Here is a 17,969-nt window from a genome sequence, read left to right as displayed (position 1 = left end):
TATTAGTTTAGGAGATTGTTTGAAAGAGTGTTATGTTCCACCCTAATCAGGGAGACTGCTTAGAAGAATATTATGTTCCACCATAGTCGGAAAGACTATTTGAAAGAATGACGGGTTTCATTAGTCGAAGAAGCTGCTCGAAAGAGCATTTTGTTCCACCATGGTTGAAGAGACTAATTTGTGAAGGTCATATATTTCACTTATGACTGAGAAGATTGTTATTTAAGAATGTTTTGTACCATCATAACAGAAAAGGTTGTCTATTGAGTCAATTGTTTTACTTTTGGCTAGAGAGATTGTTCTTTTAGAGTGTTGTATGCATTTGTGTAAAAATAATTTATTTATTTATTTGTTTTGTTGGAATATTAATGAAATGGTTAATGAGACTTTTTTATTTAAAAAAAAATTTGGTTTTACTATAGTTCACCGTTCTATTTGGTGGTTGTGATTTCATATATAATAATTTTTTTTTATAAAAAACAAATAACTGGACATATATTAAAAAAATGTAACACTAGAAAAAGTAATTAGTATCAGATGTTTGAGATAATTTTTATTTTTATGTTTTATTAATAAAGTCTATTTATAAAACAATATACATTAAGATTTTAAATAAAAACAATTATTCTAAATTAAGTAATTTCTATTAATTGTAAATTTTAAAAAGGAAAAAAAATTAGAATTACAATCTATTCTACAAAACAGAAGTCAAATGTTTTCTTCGTATATAACTTATCCACGTCCAAAAGAGAAATTACACACTTTGTCAATCAACATTAAATATTAAATATTAAATATTAATTGTTTCTTGTCTTCTAAGAAACTGCAAATCCTTCTCAATACCTAATAAAGACGTTTGACCATACAGTTTGAACATAACATTTTTGAGAAAGACATGGAATCCATTGGTTAGCTATCACACTGTATCTAGCAAAGTGTGGTATTCTAGACTTTTTCATAACCGTAACATCTATCTTCAACTCATCAAGATATTTTCACACTATATCAACGTAATAAAAAAGAGGAACATAATATCTTTGGTGTTCGAGAAGTCTCTCCTTGTTAACCAAATAGCATAAGATTAGAACATCGACGTTGTTGCATATTAAATCTTATCAATATGCACTTCTAGAATACTTCCTAATGGGTAGAAAATAATATCTCAATCGAAGTGATTCTTAATTATTGTTACAAAATTACTAATTATTTTTCTTTTCTATTTATGTTTCTTCTTCTAGCATAACATTAGGATGATATTAACTTGTATTATTCCATTGTTCAGTGGCATATAATAGCCATCAAAGTTCCCCTCCAACTACTCTCTACTATTTCTAAATCAATAGCAACCAAATTAAACTCATTCAGAATTATCAATTTAATTTAATTTTTATATAAAACGATTTGTTAGATATAGAATGAAACAGGATTTATTACAGGTATCAACTCAAAGTTTTGAAAAATGAAATATTTTCTCTCTCTATTTACTATGGGTGAGTTAATGCAGTGACTCCATTTAGCAAAAACAAAAACGTTGAACAAAAACGGACTACTCTAACACAATCCACAATAAACTTGGTCTGGGCCCAACACAATAAAACGTACCTAAGTTACAGTGACCACCGATACCGACAGATTCTATTTACGTAACAAATGGCACTATCAAAATGATATAGAATGGCAGGTCCATTTATGTTTTCTTAAATATTATTATTACTATGGTCCTCGTGATGGTGCGTGTGCTCTTTGTTTTGTTTCTTCGAGGGAAGTGTGAATTGTTGTTACTTTTTTTGCTTTCCTGAGGTGTAAGCAACAGAGTATGTTGCATGAGCAGAGGGTGGGTATGATGGAGTTCCGACCAGGGAATTTCGTCTACGATGCTGAGGATATTCCATTTGGGACTCTCTGGTGGTTCTTTTATGCTGGAATTTCTTGTTTGCTTGTTCTCTTCGCTGGGATTATGTCTGGTCTTACTCTTGGATTAATGTCTCTGGGTCTCGTTGACCTTGAGATTCTCCAGCAGAGTGGTTCTTCCACCGAGAAGAAACAAGCTGGTACCACCCTAACTAACATTCTCAACCAAATATTATATTATGGTAATTTCGTTCTTTTCTTGTTTCTCTCTTTGACCTTTTGGTTCACTCTTGCAGCTGCTATTTTGCCCGTTGTTCAGAAGCAGCATCAGTTGCTTGTCACCTTGCTTCTTTGTAACGCCTGTGCCATGGAGGTATTCGCAACTTGGTTTTGGGAATTCTAATCCTTGATCAAATGGGTTTGCTTTCTTTGTAAAACTAATTGCTGTCTGATTACCCTGCATAATTTGTTTCTTACTGATCAACGGAAGTAAATATGTTCGTATGGTAAATTTTTTTATCCTGGTTGTTTTCTTGAAGAAATTGTATTGCTTGATCATTTTCATTGTTGGTCATTTCTTTAGAGGGTTTAATTTAATAGTTCAATTGAATCAAGCAACCATCCAACCAACCATCCAACCAACCTACCAACCAATCAACAATTGTCTATTCTTTCAATAATCAAAAAGGCAAAAAGGTACATGATATGGTACAGTACCTTGAATTTAGAAATCGGACATGTTTTGTTGGCTTGATTTCCCCATTGGAGAATTCTAGGGATTTCATTTTGCACTTCAGTTTGGTGTTCAAAGTGTTACACCCACACTGCTTCTAAATTATATAAGGGTAATTATTTAAAAAAGATGGTAACTTTTCTACAAAATCATTTTTTGTTTAACTGAGTCAAGGTCATCATATTTATCTGTACAACTCTTACAAAAATACAATGTTAATTAAGTGAGAACTTAGGCTGAAGAAATTGAGAGAAATCTCTGTTCTGAGTTTTTGGATCAGTTTTAGAATAAACCTATAATTAATTTGAAAATTCCTGACAATGAACAAGTTTATACTGTAGTCAAGTTGAAATTGATGGCACCTTCATTTCCCCTTGGTCAACAAGAATGATGATCCCAAAAGAGTAAAGAGCTAAAAAAGCCAATTATAACAGATGTCACAGAACCAATAATTTATGTTAACATTGCTTTTGGGTAGCTGATGTTATAACAACAAATGATTATTTGTGGATCCTTCGTTTCATGTTTTCCTTTCCTGCCCTTTTGATTTTGCAGGCACTTCCAATTTACCTTGACAAAATTTTTCATCCGTTTGTAGCAGTACTGTTATCTGTGACTTTTGTTCTCGCTTTTGGAGAGGTACAATATTTTTCCAATCCAGATTTCAGGCATCATACACTAGTATTTAAGCAGAAAATTACACTGACTGTTGTTACAATGTCATTTTGGAATAGGTTATCCCACAAGCTATATGCACGAGATATGGGCTCTATGTTGGTGCTAATTTTGTGGGGCTTGTACGTGTTCTGATGATAATCTGTTATCCAATTGCTTTTCCTATTGGAAAGGTAAGGCCTATGCTTGTCTAAATTATAATTTTAATTGAAGAAATTATATGCAAATCATATCATTCTCCAAGCCCAATATGCTGTAAAGGTGATACACAACTTCACCTACCCATTACAATACTACTTATTGTTTTTATGACTCTGATTAAGTAGGATATGCTCAAATAGATTTTTCTTTCAGTTATCCCAATTACTAACCTTATGCCCTATAGTAAAAGGGCTTCTGACAATTTGGATTAGGTTATCTAAGGTTGAACCATTCAGTAGTCATATTAAGCTGTTTTTTTTTTCTGAAGACATATGCTATATAGTTCGTAACAGCGGACATTTTTATTCAAAATAAATTGTGGCTTTTGTAGATCTTTACATTTATGCTTCCAGGTTCTGGATATTTTACTTGGTCATAGTCATGCATTATTTAGACGAGCACAGTTGAAAGCCCTTGTCTCAATCCATAGCCAAGAGGTAATTTTTTAATTATGACCATTTTGTATACTTTTTAATTTATTACTATGTTAAAAAACAACTTTGATACATTTTATAAAGGAATGCTTATTATTTCTCCATGATGAATTTTCAATTTCTTCAATTGCTTCTGTTTCCCTTGACTTCTTTTTCTTTTACCATTGAAGGCTGGTAAAGGTGGTGAACTCACTCATGACGAGGCAACGATTATCAGCGGAGCATTAGATCTCACGGAGAAGGTAGCTACTGTTGACTTGGAGAAGGCATTCTGATAGTTCTATCTCTTGCCATCTATATGTAACAAAGAGTTTGACAGTTGTCATTTCTTTAAAGACTCCCTACATCAGAATATATGAATGGCGTGAAATTTGCTCCTGATATACCTGAAAAAGTAAAAATATACTGTGCCAACGAGACAATTTATGCCTCTAAATGTATGACATTTTGGCTCTGTGTTTAAAGCTGTAGAATAAGACTATCATGAGTGCCTAATGTAGGAGAGCATGTTTTTCTGGCAAAGAAGTAACTGTCATATGACTTTTCAAATTTCAAATCTACATTTGTATGTATGGTCCTTGCTTCATCATCCATGCCAGTTCCTTTGCTTAGCAACTGGACATGTTCTGAAAAGCTTTAGCTGGGCTCTCTTTATTGTTTTACGGTAACAATCTCAGTAATAGTAGTCTATGGATGTTATAATTTACCCACTCTTTCAGGACAATCCTCTGTTTCAGTTTCAAGATAAATCCGAACCTAGATATATCTATTATATTGGCTTGATTTTATAATAGAAAACATTTCTACATCATTATGCAGACTGCTGAGGAGGCCATGACACCAATTGAATCTACATTTTCCTTGGATGTGGCTTCCAAATTGGACTGGTGCGTTTTTTTCTATTGGCTTTTCTGGTCAGATCGATGTAGGAATCTCAGAGGGCATAATTATTTCAAACCAAATTATTGTGGAATGTGGACTACTTGATGTCACTTACCCGACACAGTTTTTCCTCACTTTATCGGTCTATTATTAACCTGAACTCGTGTATTTGAATTGCATGCGTGAATATTTTTTTCATTCTTTTTATTTTGCCATGATTTACATTGAAATGGCAGTAGCATGTAAATCAATGAATGAGTTTGTAAAAGCAAGATAAGCAAGATATGCAGCACTCCAGTACGGACAGAAATTTATCTGTTGTCTGGAATATGTGCTGTGGCATTTCTGTGTTATTAACTAATGATTACGCAGACACTCTTGATTTTCTTATGCATATGATATATATTTGTACTTCATAAATGCATTGCTGATTCTGGGATATCACATTCCTTATTTCTTTGGACTGATTAAAAAAGGCTATTCTTTTAGTAGAGTAGTTAGTGTGGGAGAAAGGTCATCTAATTGAAAGTCAGATTAACTTCTACTGAACCGTTTTTTGAGTAAGTTAAGGTAATTTATTTTTTGAACAACATTCCCAAAAGTAAGGGAGAAAGTTCATCTAGTTACCTTTACCTTGTTATTTGACCTATATATTTTGAGCTGAAGATTTTTTTCTGCTTAATCACAGGGAAGCAATTGGGAAAATTCTTTCACGAGGTCATAGTCGTGTTCCTGTATACAGTGGAAACCCCAAAAATATAATTGGCCTCTTACTAGTGAGTTTTTACACAGTGATTCAGAAATGCTTAAAAAAATGTTTTTCTAGAACTAACTGCTAACAACGTTTTACCACTCAATTTGCTAGGTAAAGAACCTTCTTACTGTAAGAGCTGAAACAGAGACCCCAGTCAGTGCTGTTTCCATCCGGAGAATTCCAAGGTTTGACCGATGGTGACCTTATACTTCGTCTATCTAACTCATTCATTCTACTAAACTGTTGTTCATTACTAATCCAGAGTTCCAGCAGATATGCCTCTCTATGATATCCTCAACGAGTTTCAAAAAGGAAGCAGTCATATGGCAGCTGTAGTCAAGGTTAAACGAGAGACAAAGTACCCTCTGGCAACTGGTAACATTGAGAAATCCAAGGATAAAGAAGTCATAAAGCAGAGTTCTCAACTAACTATGCCATTACTAGCCAGGTTTTACGAGAAATCAGAAAAGGTTGTCAATATTGACAAACTCTCTAAGCATGCTGCAGAACAACAATTTCAGAAGGATGTCACTGCAACAAATGGTTCCCACCACTCTCTTGACAATGTTGACGATGGGGATGAAGTTATTGGAATCATTACCTTGGAAGACGTGTTTGAAGAACTCCTTCAGGTAGCCTCCACTTGTACTAATCACAGCTCGGTTATTCACTTTTGTTATCGTCCCTTTAAGATTACCTTAGTCACATGGCATTGTTGTGCATTATTGGTGCATCAAAAACAAAGTACAATTTGTTTTCCTTAGAATGAAGAAATTTTTCTAATAATTTTCATCCTTGCAGGAAGAAATTGTGGACGAGACTGATGTGTATATTGATGTACATAGAAGGTGATATAAACTTTCTAGCTTGTTTTTCTTCATCTCTATTTCCCATTGCTTTTCTTTTTAAGTGGAAATTGAATATGAGAATAAGGAATGCATGATGAATTTGGCAGAATACGTGTGGCTGCTGTAGCAGCTGCTACATCTGTGGCACGGGTTCCTTCTGGCCGAAAGTTGGCAGGTCAAAAGCCTGTAGCAATTCAGAATCAGGTTCATGGTTTCTATCTCTCTAAACTTTAGGTTGGAATGGAAAGATGACAATTTTGGACTATTTCTACTGAGTTTGGTAGAACTTTGAAAGAATTAATATATTTTTAAAATAACGTAAAAAATGGCTTTGCATTTGGAAATGGTATTTTAAAAGTGAGTTTAAATAATTTTTTAAAAGTAAATATATCCATGCTTATAAAACATGTAGCAAGTCTCAGATGAAATTAATCCTACAAATTTTGAAAGGTATAACGTCATCCGAATACAAAATTAAAAGTGAGCCTACTACGAAGTCAATTTTCTAGCCTCTCATGCCAATCTTCAGGAAAAATTTACTTTCCATGCCAAGTCATTTCAAGATATTTTAATGAAAGATCATTGAAAATACACTTGAAACATTTATGCTAGATGCTTCCATTGATACAGTTCAGATTACAGTTATAGCACTATTATTTGATGTATTATTTAGATATCTTGTATTGAAATAACGTTTCTTTACCTAGGGGAATTGAGCGATCAAGAGAAAGTTGGAAGAAGTTTGTGAAGGATGATTTAAATTAAAGAAGAATATCATTTGAAGATCTTTTGAATCAGACCACCCTTCCTGTATATAGTTGTGGCCATTGGTGTCTTTGATGGTATAACACAGGAAGGAGATGTTGGTCATACGGAGTCTTTTTATGAACATGTAGGTCCAATAGTATCCAAGGAAATATTATTATCTTTTACACTTTTGTTTTCTTAGCAATTTTGTATAATTAATTGTTAGGAATAATCAAAGTGTAACTCTAAGTTTCACATTCGATAGAAATAACAAACAAAGTTATATAACATATGAGATAACAGATTCATAAACCCAATGTCTTGGGGTTTTGTGATAAAAGTGATGTTAGTTCTTATGCCAGTTTGGCTCATGTCAACCATATATAATTTCTCTTCTAAAGGAATCTTCTCAGAGAGAAAAAAAGAAAAAACTCATCATAAATCACACTTCTCGCCTGTCATATGGCTGGGTTCCTTTCATGCTGAGCTGAAATTGTTGCATCTAATTAATTTTCTGTATGACTTCATTGCTGCTGTATTGTCTGTCACTAAGCTTTTGTTGTTGGAGCCGGATATAGTATGACAAAGATGATGATTATGGTGGGAAAAGAAAATTAGGATATGAAAAATGCTTGTTTCTCTTAACAGACATATACCAGTATCTTGGCTTTGGCTGTCTCTTCGTTTATTAGAAGAAAATTGTTATGTCGCTTTCTGTTCACGTGAACTGTTCTATACATCATTCAGCCACTTGGATACAAGTAGGCTTACCTTTCAAATCTTTTTCTCTGCATAGAACAAGTCTTTGTACACTCCTCTCATATTTATTAAAGTAAGCCTATTGGAGGTGGACATTTTCAATCTCCCAAAAAATGACTTTGTCATTCAAGTGTTTTGAGTTTGGAGTTATTCAATTGAGTAATGGAGAAAAAATTATGAGATAATTGGGATGATAATATGTTAGGTTTTATAATAAAGAAACATTGGAGATATTAGACAACAGTAAATGGTGAACAAATTTATTAAGATATCATATTAACACAGTTAATCAATAATCTTAAAACAATTTTTTTACGAATCTTTTTATTTATATATTGTTTATCTTATTTATTTATTTTCTAACTAATATAGTTCTTATTACTCACCTTAGATTTATGTTATAATATATACTAGGCATAGAATTTGTTTCCATAAATTGGGGTGTGGGTGTGGGTGTGGTTGGTCGAGTGCAGTGCTAAGATTGCGACCAAACACGATGTTGTCTTCTTTTAGACGAAAAATGTCTGACAAAAAAAGGGCTTCGATTCAATTCAATACTCAACTTCCTTATACTGTGCAAGATTTTGTTCTACATTTTAACGGTACACACGTCACCACGCATCTCGTTAGAATCATAGCCTAAAAATTTATATTCTTTATTTATTTTTTTAATTTCAAGTTCAGCATGTGATTGCCTTTTGCCACTGTGGAATGTCACTTTAATTCCACTTTTTCTGTGTGGATGTAAATAAGTTGCACCACAAATTATTCTTCATATACTTTACATTCAACTCAATTATATATATATATATATATGCATTCAAATATATAAGAATGGGAATTCTGCTCAAATTGTACTATAAATTAGGCTTAATTAAATGTTTTGCGCTGTTATTTATATGTTTTATGATCAATTTTTTTTATTTAGTTTTAATCAAATTCTTTAATTTTTAAAGTTATGATACTGTGACTCTTTGGTATGTTAAATCAATATCATTGAGTTCTCAAATTATTATGAAACCGTTACTGTTTATTTGTTAGCAATTTTATTGCTAATTTAATGAAAAGTAGTTATTATGTTATGTTTTAAAAAATTTAAAAGACTATATTAACATGTTATAAATAGTAAAACAAAATAGTAAATTGAGTCTTAAAATTATATTACGTGGTTATCATGTATTAAATATAATTATCGTATTATTTATTAGAAATATTATATTATTTTATGTTACTGAAAGATCATTCATTATTTTGGAAATTTACTTTTTCAAGTTAATGAGGAGTTTTTACTTTTATAAGTCAATGTCCTGCTCTACTATATACACACACGTGTATATATATATATATATATATATATATATATATATATATATATATATATATATATATATATATATATATATATATATATATATATATATGTGTGTGTGTGTGTGTGTGTGTGGATTAATCCTAATTAAATATTTTTAACGACAGAAATCTTATTCCAATCAAACGATAAAATCTTAAAATAATATTTGTGAAACGTCTCTTAAATAAGTTTAAATTTCATAAATTGTCTTCTTTTTTTTCAAAATTTATCTCTCTACAACTTGGATCAATATATTAACTATCTATGAAGTTAGTAGAATAGTATGACAATATGATGTATCATTTTTGTGTCACAATACATTATTTGTTCAAGAAAGGAATACTCACCGAATTAAATTTTCTAAATATCAAATTCAGACATTAACTATATCCAACAACTCAAAAAATAAAGTAGACAACAGGTAGAACTACTCCTACCGTCAACATTCTATCTTTCATCATTATTGAATCCATCCTATCATGCAACTTTTGTTATCACCCAATTCAAATTTAACATTCACTTATGCTTAACAAACAAATTGGAAATAGGAAATAATATCTAATGCATTAATACAGTAAAATATAATAAACTATGAAAAGAATTATATATGTCATGATATTACTTTGAAGATAATAAAATTATAGATATAATCCATATTATATTTGTTTCATTTTGTTTCTAATATTACTTATGGCTCTTTAAGAAAAGAAATATTTAATATAGTGAAATTATAAATCTTTCACTTTATGTTTTTTAATTGGATGTAATCTCATTTTAACCCAAGGTAATAAATTTATGGATTTTTTTTATATATATTGTTTCATTTTTTATTTATTTATTATAATACTTGAATTAATATTATATTTTTAATATAAGTGAAAATAAATCTTATCTTATAAATCAATTTTATAAGATTGAGATAGATTCTTCTTAAAATAGTAATAGAGTTATGAATTAAAATCTATTTTAATAAAGTTGGTTGTTTGTTAAATCAATTATTTTATATATTATCAGATATTCATTAATAGTTAATCTCATTTTCAAGATCGATATATAAGGATACAAAAGTGTATTAGAAACTTTACATTAACTACAAAACCAATTTACAACATTATACAATTATACGAGTGGTTGCAAATTTAAACCAAGTTACTTACAATTGGATTCTGCAAGAATGGAAACAAAAGAATGTAAGTCAAAACATTATTTCTTGTCACACTCAACGACGGAAAGCACTACAATCACTTAAAATCTAAAACAACAAACAGAAGGCAACAGCATGATCCTTCCTCTCGTTGCATTATAGCTTCTCGAAGTATAACCACATTAAATAAAATAAAATAAAAATCTTAACACGATGAGAGAAAAATTTAAAACGATTAAAATATAGAATAAATTTTGAAATAATAAAGTAACTAGTAAACAATGCTTATTAATCCTACTACCCTTTGTATTCTAAAATCTGAAACTGCCCAAAAGGAGCTAGATGATTCCCTTGTATACATTAAATTATTCAGATAGATAACTTTATATAAAGGAAGCCATGTCCAACACTCTGTTTTCCAGAAGCATTCCAGAAACATCAGTGGATCATAAATTCATAACGTTATAGCGTCGAAATTGAACCCCTGACCTTAATAAAACCAAAATGCTACTACAGACAAGTTAAAATGCGAGTGTCATGTCAAAACTATAATCAATGAAACTGGGGCCAGAGGCCGATTTTACAATCACTTCACCTTAGAATCATTGACTCCTTTTTCTTCATACATATTCTAATTTACACATTAATCACTAGGTACCCTGCTTCATTCATCTACTTTCACCACATACAAACCAAAAACACGATGAATTGATCAGCAAAATTTGGAACCCCAAACCGAAGCATGCAGTGGCACCAAGCAGCGACATCATAGTCTGTAACAAAACGAAATTACTCATGCCAGCACAAGAGTAACACAGTGCATCTCCAAATGATGTAAAGCCTGGTCCTCTGTTGCCGAATGTACTTAGAACACCGCCCCCAAGGTCGAAGCTTTGAAGCCCTCAGCGATGAGAACATGGCAGAAGTTGCTGTCATTGAAACTTGGCAAGGTGGGTGTCGAAGTTGAAGATGAGGTTGTGGTCCCAATGGCGAGAATTTAAGCATGTATATATATATATATATATATATATATATATATATATATATATATATATATATATATATATATATATATATATATATAGGGAAAGAGGTTGAAAGGTTGAAGATATGAGTGAAGGAAATTTGTGGTGGATTGCATATTGTGGCCCGTGGGTGTGGAAATAGGACATGTCCCACTGTCCACCTAAGATATCTAAGTGACACCTATGACCTTGTCTCCTTATCGCCAAACCCATTTGAGAAGGACTTCTCATCCACTTCTGCTAAGTAAGACTCTTCCTTGTCCCCCTCCATAATCGCTTTCCCTTAACTTTTCTACCGTGCTTCTATTCACCTACTGTACTCTTCCTACCACACTGTTTCTATATTTATCTTCTTCCTTCTTTTCTTATTTTTCCTTCCATTAATTCAGATGTCCTCACACACTTATCATTTCTCTTTTTTCTGTGTTACAACTGTTCATCAACTTTCTTATTCATAATTCCAGCTTCTCATCATTGATGGAATATCTCTTTCTCAATATGTTTTCCATTTGTGGTATCAAAATCTAAGACCGTATTCGAAAAATCTTGCTCTAGTTTAACTGAAAAACAACCAGAAATTGGTTTAGGCCATACAGTTGTCAACAGGTAATCAACATATATATATTTATTCTTGCTGAGTGTAAAGGACTCAGATATGTTAAGTTTGTGATATCTTGGTTCAATCATGCATGCAGATGAAAATTACGTATATTATTGAGAGGGTTTGATGAGATTAATTAATAGCAGAGTGAGTTTTGAGAAACTGTTTGTTCATCTGTCACATGATTCAATGTGTGGAGAGGGGACAGAGGGGATAAAGATTATCTAAAGACTTCAATTATGGTTTGAGAGAAATAAGCATTCAAACTTTATGTAAGAAGAATATGATTTTTTTATGTTTTGGAATGAAAGTCTGAAAAATATAGAGCTGATATAGATGGGTTAATATCTCTTGATCCAAGTTTTTTCAGTTTATATATTTTTATTTCAAATAATCTCTTAAAGAAGCTTTCACTTTCTCATTTTTCATGTGTTTTTCTAAGCCAATTCTACAAACCATTTGGTTCTTTAAAGCAAACTATTTATCACGTTAAATGTCATTAAAAACTTGAAATATGTTTTTGAGAAAATATTATATGGAGGAATAGTTAGATGGTAGTTTAAAAATTGAGTACATAATTAAGATTGTTTTCTTGAAAGGATCAAATATAAGTTTTTGGGATGGTTGCAATTAGCAGGAAATTTGATGTTTAAGAGTTATTGGTAGGTTAAAAAAATGGTTAAATAAGTTTCTTTTTCTCTAATCTATAATAAAAAATTTGTTTTTTTTTTCTAAATTACATTAAAAAAATATTTTGTACCAGAACATTTTATGAAAGTTATATAAATCATTCTTCCTATATATATATATATATATATATATATATATATATATATATATATATATATATATATATATATATATATATATATGTAAAGATTATATTGTAACTTATTATGATTCATTTACTCACATTAAAAACATTCTACATATCCTCTATTAAAAAATATATTTTATATTACTTTAATAAAATACTAAATATTTTATAATTTAATTTAAAAATAAAACATTTATTATAATAATTTAAAGATTAAAAATATATTTAACTCATTAAAAATACATATAAACAACAATTACCGGAAGATAATATCTTCTAATTTGTATATCTCAGTTTTAGCTTATTTAAAAATAAAATAGTGAAGTAGCTTATAAATATATGGTGGCCATGAGTCGTGAGCTAAAGAGATCTTTAGGTAAATAATTAAGAGTCTTTTGTAATGTTACGGAAAAAAAAAACAAAAAATGTTTAGCAATTATATAATATTATGAAACGACAATAGAACTTTTTTTTAGTATTCAAGATATTTACACCGGCAATTGTTGCATGTACATCAGTACCTTTAAATTTCAACTTTTTAATATTTCAAAAACAATAAAAGATTATTGCAAAACTTTATCTTATAATTATTGTTAAAAAGAAAAATTGAAAAGAATGGAGGAGCTTCATCAATTATTCGAAAGCATAAACTACTAAAGAAAACTATAAGTATGTATAAAACAGATAAAATTGATTAAGTTAAAAGATCTCCGTGATATTTAATTTTTCTTCCTGTATTCTTTTATTTATGGTATTTATCTCTCACTTTACATTTTTGTAATCTTTTAAATTTTGCTTTATTTTACCTTTAATCGCTTTTATCATATGGTATTTAGATGTAGATTTATATTTATGTTCGTTTGCTTTTGAGACAATTTTTATTGCTTTGAAATTACTCTGATGCTAGTTATAATTTCACAAATTACTTCATGAAATTCGTTACATTACGATTACATATATTTCCTTACAATTATTGTTCTTCAAACCAAGTTATTTCAATTAGTATTTATCATTTTGTACTTTTTTTTCTTTAATTCCTGAAAGATTTTTGTAAAAAAAATGATAAATCGACAAATATAGTTAATTTTGATTTATACCTTTTTAATCAAGATGATGAAATTCTAATTATAAGTTCTAATTCTTATAAAATGAATTGAATACTAAACTGTTGATTATGTTATTTTTAATCTATAAAAGTGGGACTTACAAAAATCGTTTTGGTGAGTAGTTATTTTCACCCAAAATAAATTGATAAGTCTTTTAGGACTATTATAACACATGGTAAAGAAAAAGGTAATTTTAACTGAAAAAATTATATTTAGTATGATTATTTTGGAGAGGTTATAAAAACTCTCCACAAATTAATATGATTCAAAATAATATCATCGATCGTCTAAAATAATATTAATATTGAGATTTTTAATTGTTTTTTTAAAAAGTTTATAACCTACCTAAATTATAATACATTTGTTATCTTTACTTTTTTTTTCCCCTTTGTTCCTTAAACCTTCACCATTTCTCCCTCTTTCGATGGAACTCTCTTGAAGATGTTTGATGAGGAGTCCTAGAGTAACTCTACGGAAGACATAAATTGATGAAGGAAGTGCTTGATGAAGAGTGACTTGGGATAGTTTTTTGAAGGAAGTTCGGTCAATCTTATAAGAGAGAGCTAGATTTTAGAGAAAGTGAGACATCAATTTGGCAAAGTTTCACTATATTCAATTCCAAGATGAATTTATAATGGGAGGAGTTCTCCTTTTACAGGAGAAGGGGAACCCTCTAGAAAAGAAAAGAGTTCATGTATCTATAAAGATGCTTTGAACTTTAAAAAAGGTTCTAGAAACTTCCTTTGTCCAAGGGGAGTGAATGAGAGCATTTCCCTTCACCAACCATCCAAGGGGATGCATGAGAGCCTTTCCCTTAAATGATCGGTCAATGAGGGTGTTCCTCCACTCTTCTAAGTCCAAATGATTCTTCAAGGCCTAAGACAAGCCCAAATGAGGCGTTAATCAAATTCCAAGACCCAAATGTGGTGTTAATCCCCTTTGACTTGAGATAATATACTCAATCAACACTAAACAAGGTTCTTGGCCCAAATACAAGGCATAAAAGAAAAATATGTACAAGTTTTGCAAACGATGTTACGAGAAATGAAGAGATTAATAAATAATCCACCACAGAAGTAGGGTTCTTTGAGGTCCATCTTCCTCTTTCATTCTCTTTGCCATTGCTTTAGCATAGGTTCAATGTGTCCTCTAGATGGTCCTCCATCATCTTTTGTGTTTTTCTCTCACATATTTGTTTAATATATTTTTGCCCTAACTCGCAAAATCATCGGTTGTAGCTCGTCAACTATGGAAGAAGACTAAGTAGGTACGTTCCATTTTTAATCTTGCCTTTTCGAATGGTCTACCGGTGTAATGTGATTCTAACTATTCACTTTTTTTTTCATTTTTTAATGGAGCGATTATGGGTTCTCACTATCTATCTTCTTTTTCAATTTTAATTTTGCAAATTTTTTGTTGGTGATTTTTCACTTATCGAATAAATTTCAGAATGAGAAACTTAAGGCCAACTATAGTTAATAATCCAAATCCATCTTGTTGCCTACCATGACAAGTATATGTCATTTATTTGTTCTTAGGTTGTTTGATTCTCTGTTTCTCAATTAATGTGGAAGGATTTTAAAATTGGGTGAGTGTCATATTTTTTTTTATCTAAAACTTCAACAATAAGATATCTAGATGAAATAGAAGTTTTGAAGGTAATTTGAATTCATTTGGAAACAAGTATTCTATTTTTTTAATTCAATTGTTGTTTTTTCTATATATTCCACGATTTTTTTTTGTTTTTGATGACTTCTTAGTATTGAGTTGGCATGGCTAATATGAGTATTGTAGCTATAATTTATTATTAGTATAGTTTTGGTTGAAACCATGATCCTCATATTTGTATGTATAAGAATCTTAATTCAGTCCTCTAGTTTTAAGTTGTCTCAATTGGGTCCTTAATTTTGAAAATGTGTAACAAATAAGTCTTTTCTATTAAGTGGTAAGAAACAACATTATGACGTGTTGAGCTGTAATATTTAGTGAAGGACGTGTCATTGTTGATTAATTTCATAGACTGTAGTGTTTGCCTTAACATTATTTTGCTTGTCCTAACATTTAAAGAGGTTGTTTTAGCTGGAATGTCTTGTTCTTATTTGTCTTGTGAAAGAAGTGGTTGTCGAAGGTGGAACTCGAATATTGTTTAGCTGAGGAATGTCTTGTTCTTCTTCGTATTGCACATGAAATGGTTGGGGGATACAACATAATAGTAGCGCCGCAAGGAGGTTGGGTGTAAAACCCATTTGCCAGAACCAAAATGTAAAACTCATTTCCTATCCCCAAAATCAAAACGCAACCCACAACCAACCACTAATTCAAACTTACCTCAACTGTCGTGAAACTTTGTTCCCTAACTGTTTTGAAATTCCTAGTTGATTGTCTTTGTCTTTTATCCCATTGATCTTTAAATCTCTATCACAATGTGTTTGTCTTCTATTTGCAAATCCCTCTTTCGAAATCCCTAAATCCCTTTTCGATATCCCTCTTTCGAAATCCCTAAATTCCTTTTCGATATCCCTCTTTCAAAATCCCTAAATCCTTTTTCAATATTCCTCTTTCGAAATTCCAAATCTGTAGTTTCAAAATTTGTAATATGTACTGCACCAAATCCCTAACTTTGTTTCCTAACCACGTTCACCAATTAAACAATTTCACGTCAAAAATTAAACCTCAATTCCACGTCATAATTTAAACCCTTATTCCACGTAATAAAATCATTCACATCAACATGTCTATTGTGCACCACATTAGCAAGTCTTGACGTAATTTCTTACAACTTAACGGAAAAGACTTATTTGTTACACATTTTCCAAATTGAGGACCCAATCGAGACAACTTAAAATGAGAAGATTGAGATTCTTGTACTAATATGAAGACCATCAAAGGATTTTAACCTATAATTTTTCTTTTCATGTATTAGTGTATTTTATAAAATATCATTGTTATTTTATTTAAGTATCTTTTTGAATGGATAAATATTGGATTGCTAAGCCTCAAAATACAGTTGAATTCTTAATTGATTTAAAAAAAAATCTTAGATTTTTCTTTTGAGAATTCGTTAATGGAGATACAATTTGATGTCCATGTCCCAAATGTGGGTTTATGAAATGGAAAACTAGAGGCATTGTTTAGGAGCACTTGATTTTAACATTATTTCCTAAAAGTTATGTTATATGGAATCTTCATGGTGAGAAACAATTGTGAATATTTCTGAAAGTGAAGATGATATACAAGAGACATTTCATTTTGAAAATCCAATGGAAACAATGATAAATTAAGCATTTAGGGATTGTAGGCAAGAATGTATTAATATAGGTAGATCACAGCCTTGAGTATAGATGTTGTTTCGAATGAAAGGCTATCATAATGACTTTAATAAATTTCTCAATGATGAAAATCAAACATTGTGTGATGGAAGCAAGTACATAAAATTAGAGTTTGTCTACTTATAATTTTGATGCAGAACCTTGTTTCCTTCGTTAGTAAGAAGTGGTGTTTTATGGGACATCGTCATTTTTTTAAATAGAAACCATAAATTTAAATATAATCGTGTTCACTTTAATGGACCACTTAATAACATAATATGTCACTAAAATTTATCAGGATTAAAGTGTAAGGGGGTTAAATAACATGTCATTAATTATATAAATTAGATTTCAACCATCAATAAATAATAGTGTATGTTAGAATTAGTATTTTTTAGAAAACATATTACATAAGTATGTATAATTCTAAAGGCATACTATAATTACTAATGAAAAAACACTTGATGTCTTTTCTTATTTACCTATTTATCTCTCACTATACATTAGTTTCTCGATCATTTAAAATTATTCACTTTATTTCATTTTATACCTATTATTCCATCACATTTATTTATATTTGGTTATTCAAAAGTACATGTTATGCATCAATGTATTCTTTATATTTTTATTCATTTGTTTTTCAAACTATTTTAATGTTTTCAATCTACTCTATCCAAGATCTTTCGTTTGTTATATTACTTTAAATTTACATTTATTTCATTATAATCAGTAT

At 30.4% G+C, this 17,969-nt stretch overlaps 1 protein-coding gene across 2 annotated transcripts; it reads left to right on the top strand.

Annotated features, from left to right (window-relative positions):
• Positions 1 to 1,664: 1,664 nt before the first annotated feature.
• On the top strand, positions 1,665 to 7,437 carry LOC108326774 (DUF21 domain-containing protein At4g14240). Of its 2 annotated transcripts, XR_008246759.1 has the most exons (14): positions 1,665 to 2,051; positions 2,148 to 2,224; positions 3,140 to 3,223; positions 3,319 to 3,432; positions 3,814 to 3,897; positions 4,065 to 4,136; positions 4,714 to 4,781; positions 5,465 to 5,552; positions 5,642 to 5,715; positions 5,793 to 5,905; positions 5,979 to 6,162; positions 6,332 to 6,378; positions 6,486 to 6,582; positions 7,086 to 7,437. XR_008246759.1 is itself a non-coding variant. In XM_017560327.2 (13 exons), exons 1-13 carry the CDS (start codon positions 1,817 to 1,819, stop codon positions 7,092 to 7,094), a joined length of 1,419 nt encoding a protein of 472 aa, XP_017415816.1. In that variant the 5' UTR covers positions 1,666 to 1,816; the 3' UTR covers positions 7,095 to 7,437. The 2 variants fall into 2 exon arrangements, 1 of the variants encoding a protein (XP_017415816.1); XM_017560327.2 differs by having other exon boundaries at positions 1,666 to 2,051; positions 5,793 to 6,162.
• Positions 7,438 to 17,969: the final 10,532 nt, after the last annotated feature.

Source organism: Vigna angularis, chromosome 2 (genome assembly GCF_016808095.1).
Source record: "Vigna angularis cultivar LongXiaoDou No.4 chromosome 2, ASM1680809v1, whole genome shotgun sequence".
Lineage (NCBI taxonomy): Eukaryota > Viridiplantae > Streptophyta > Magnoliopsida > Fabales > Fabaceae > Vigna > Vigna angularis.
Note: the sequence above shows the minus strand (reverse complement) of the source record. Positions and strands in the feature narration are given on the sequence as shown.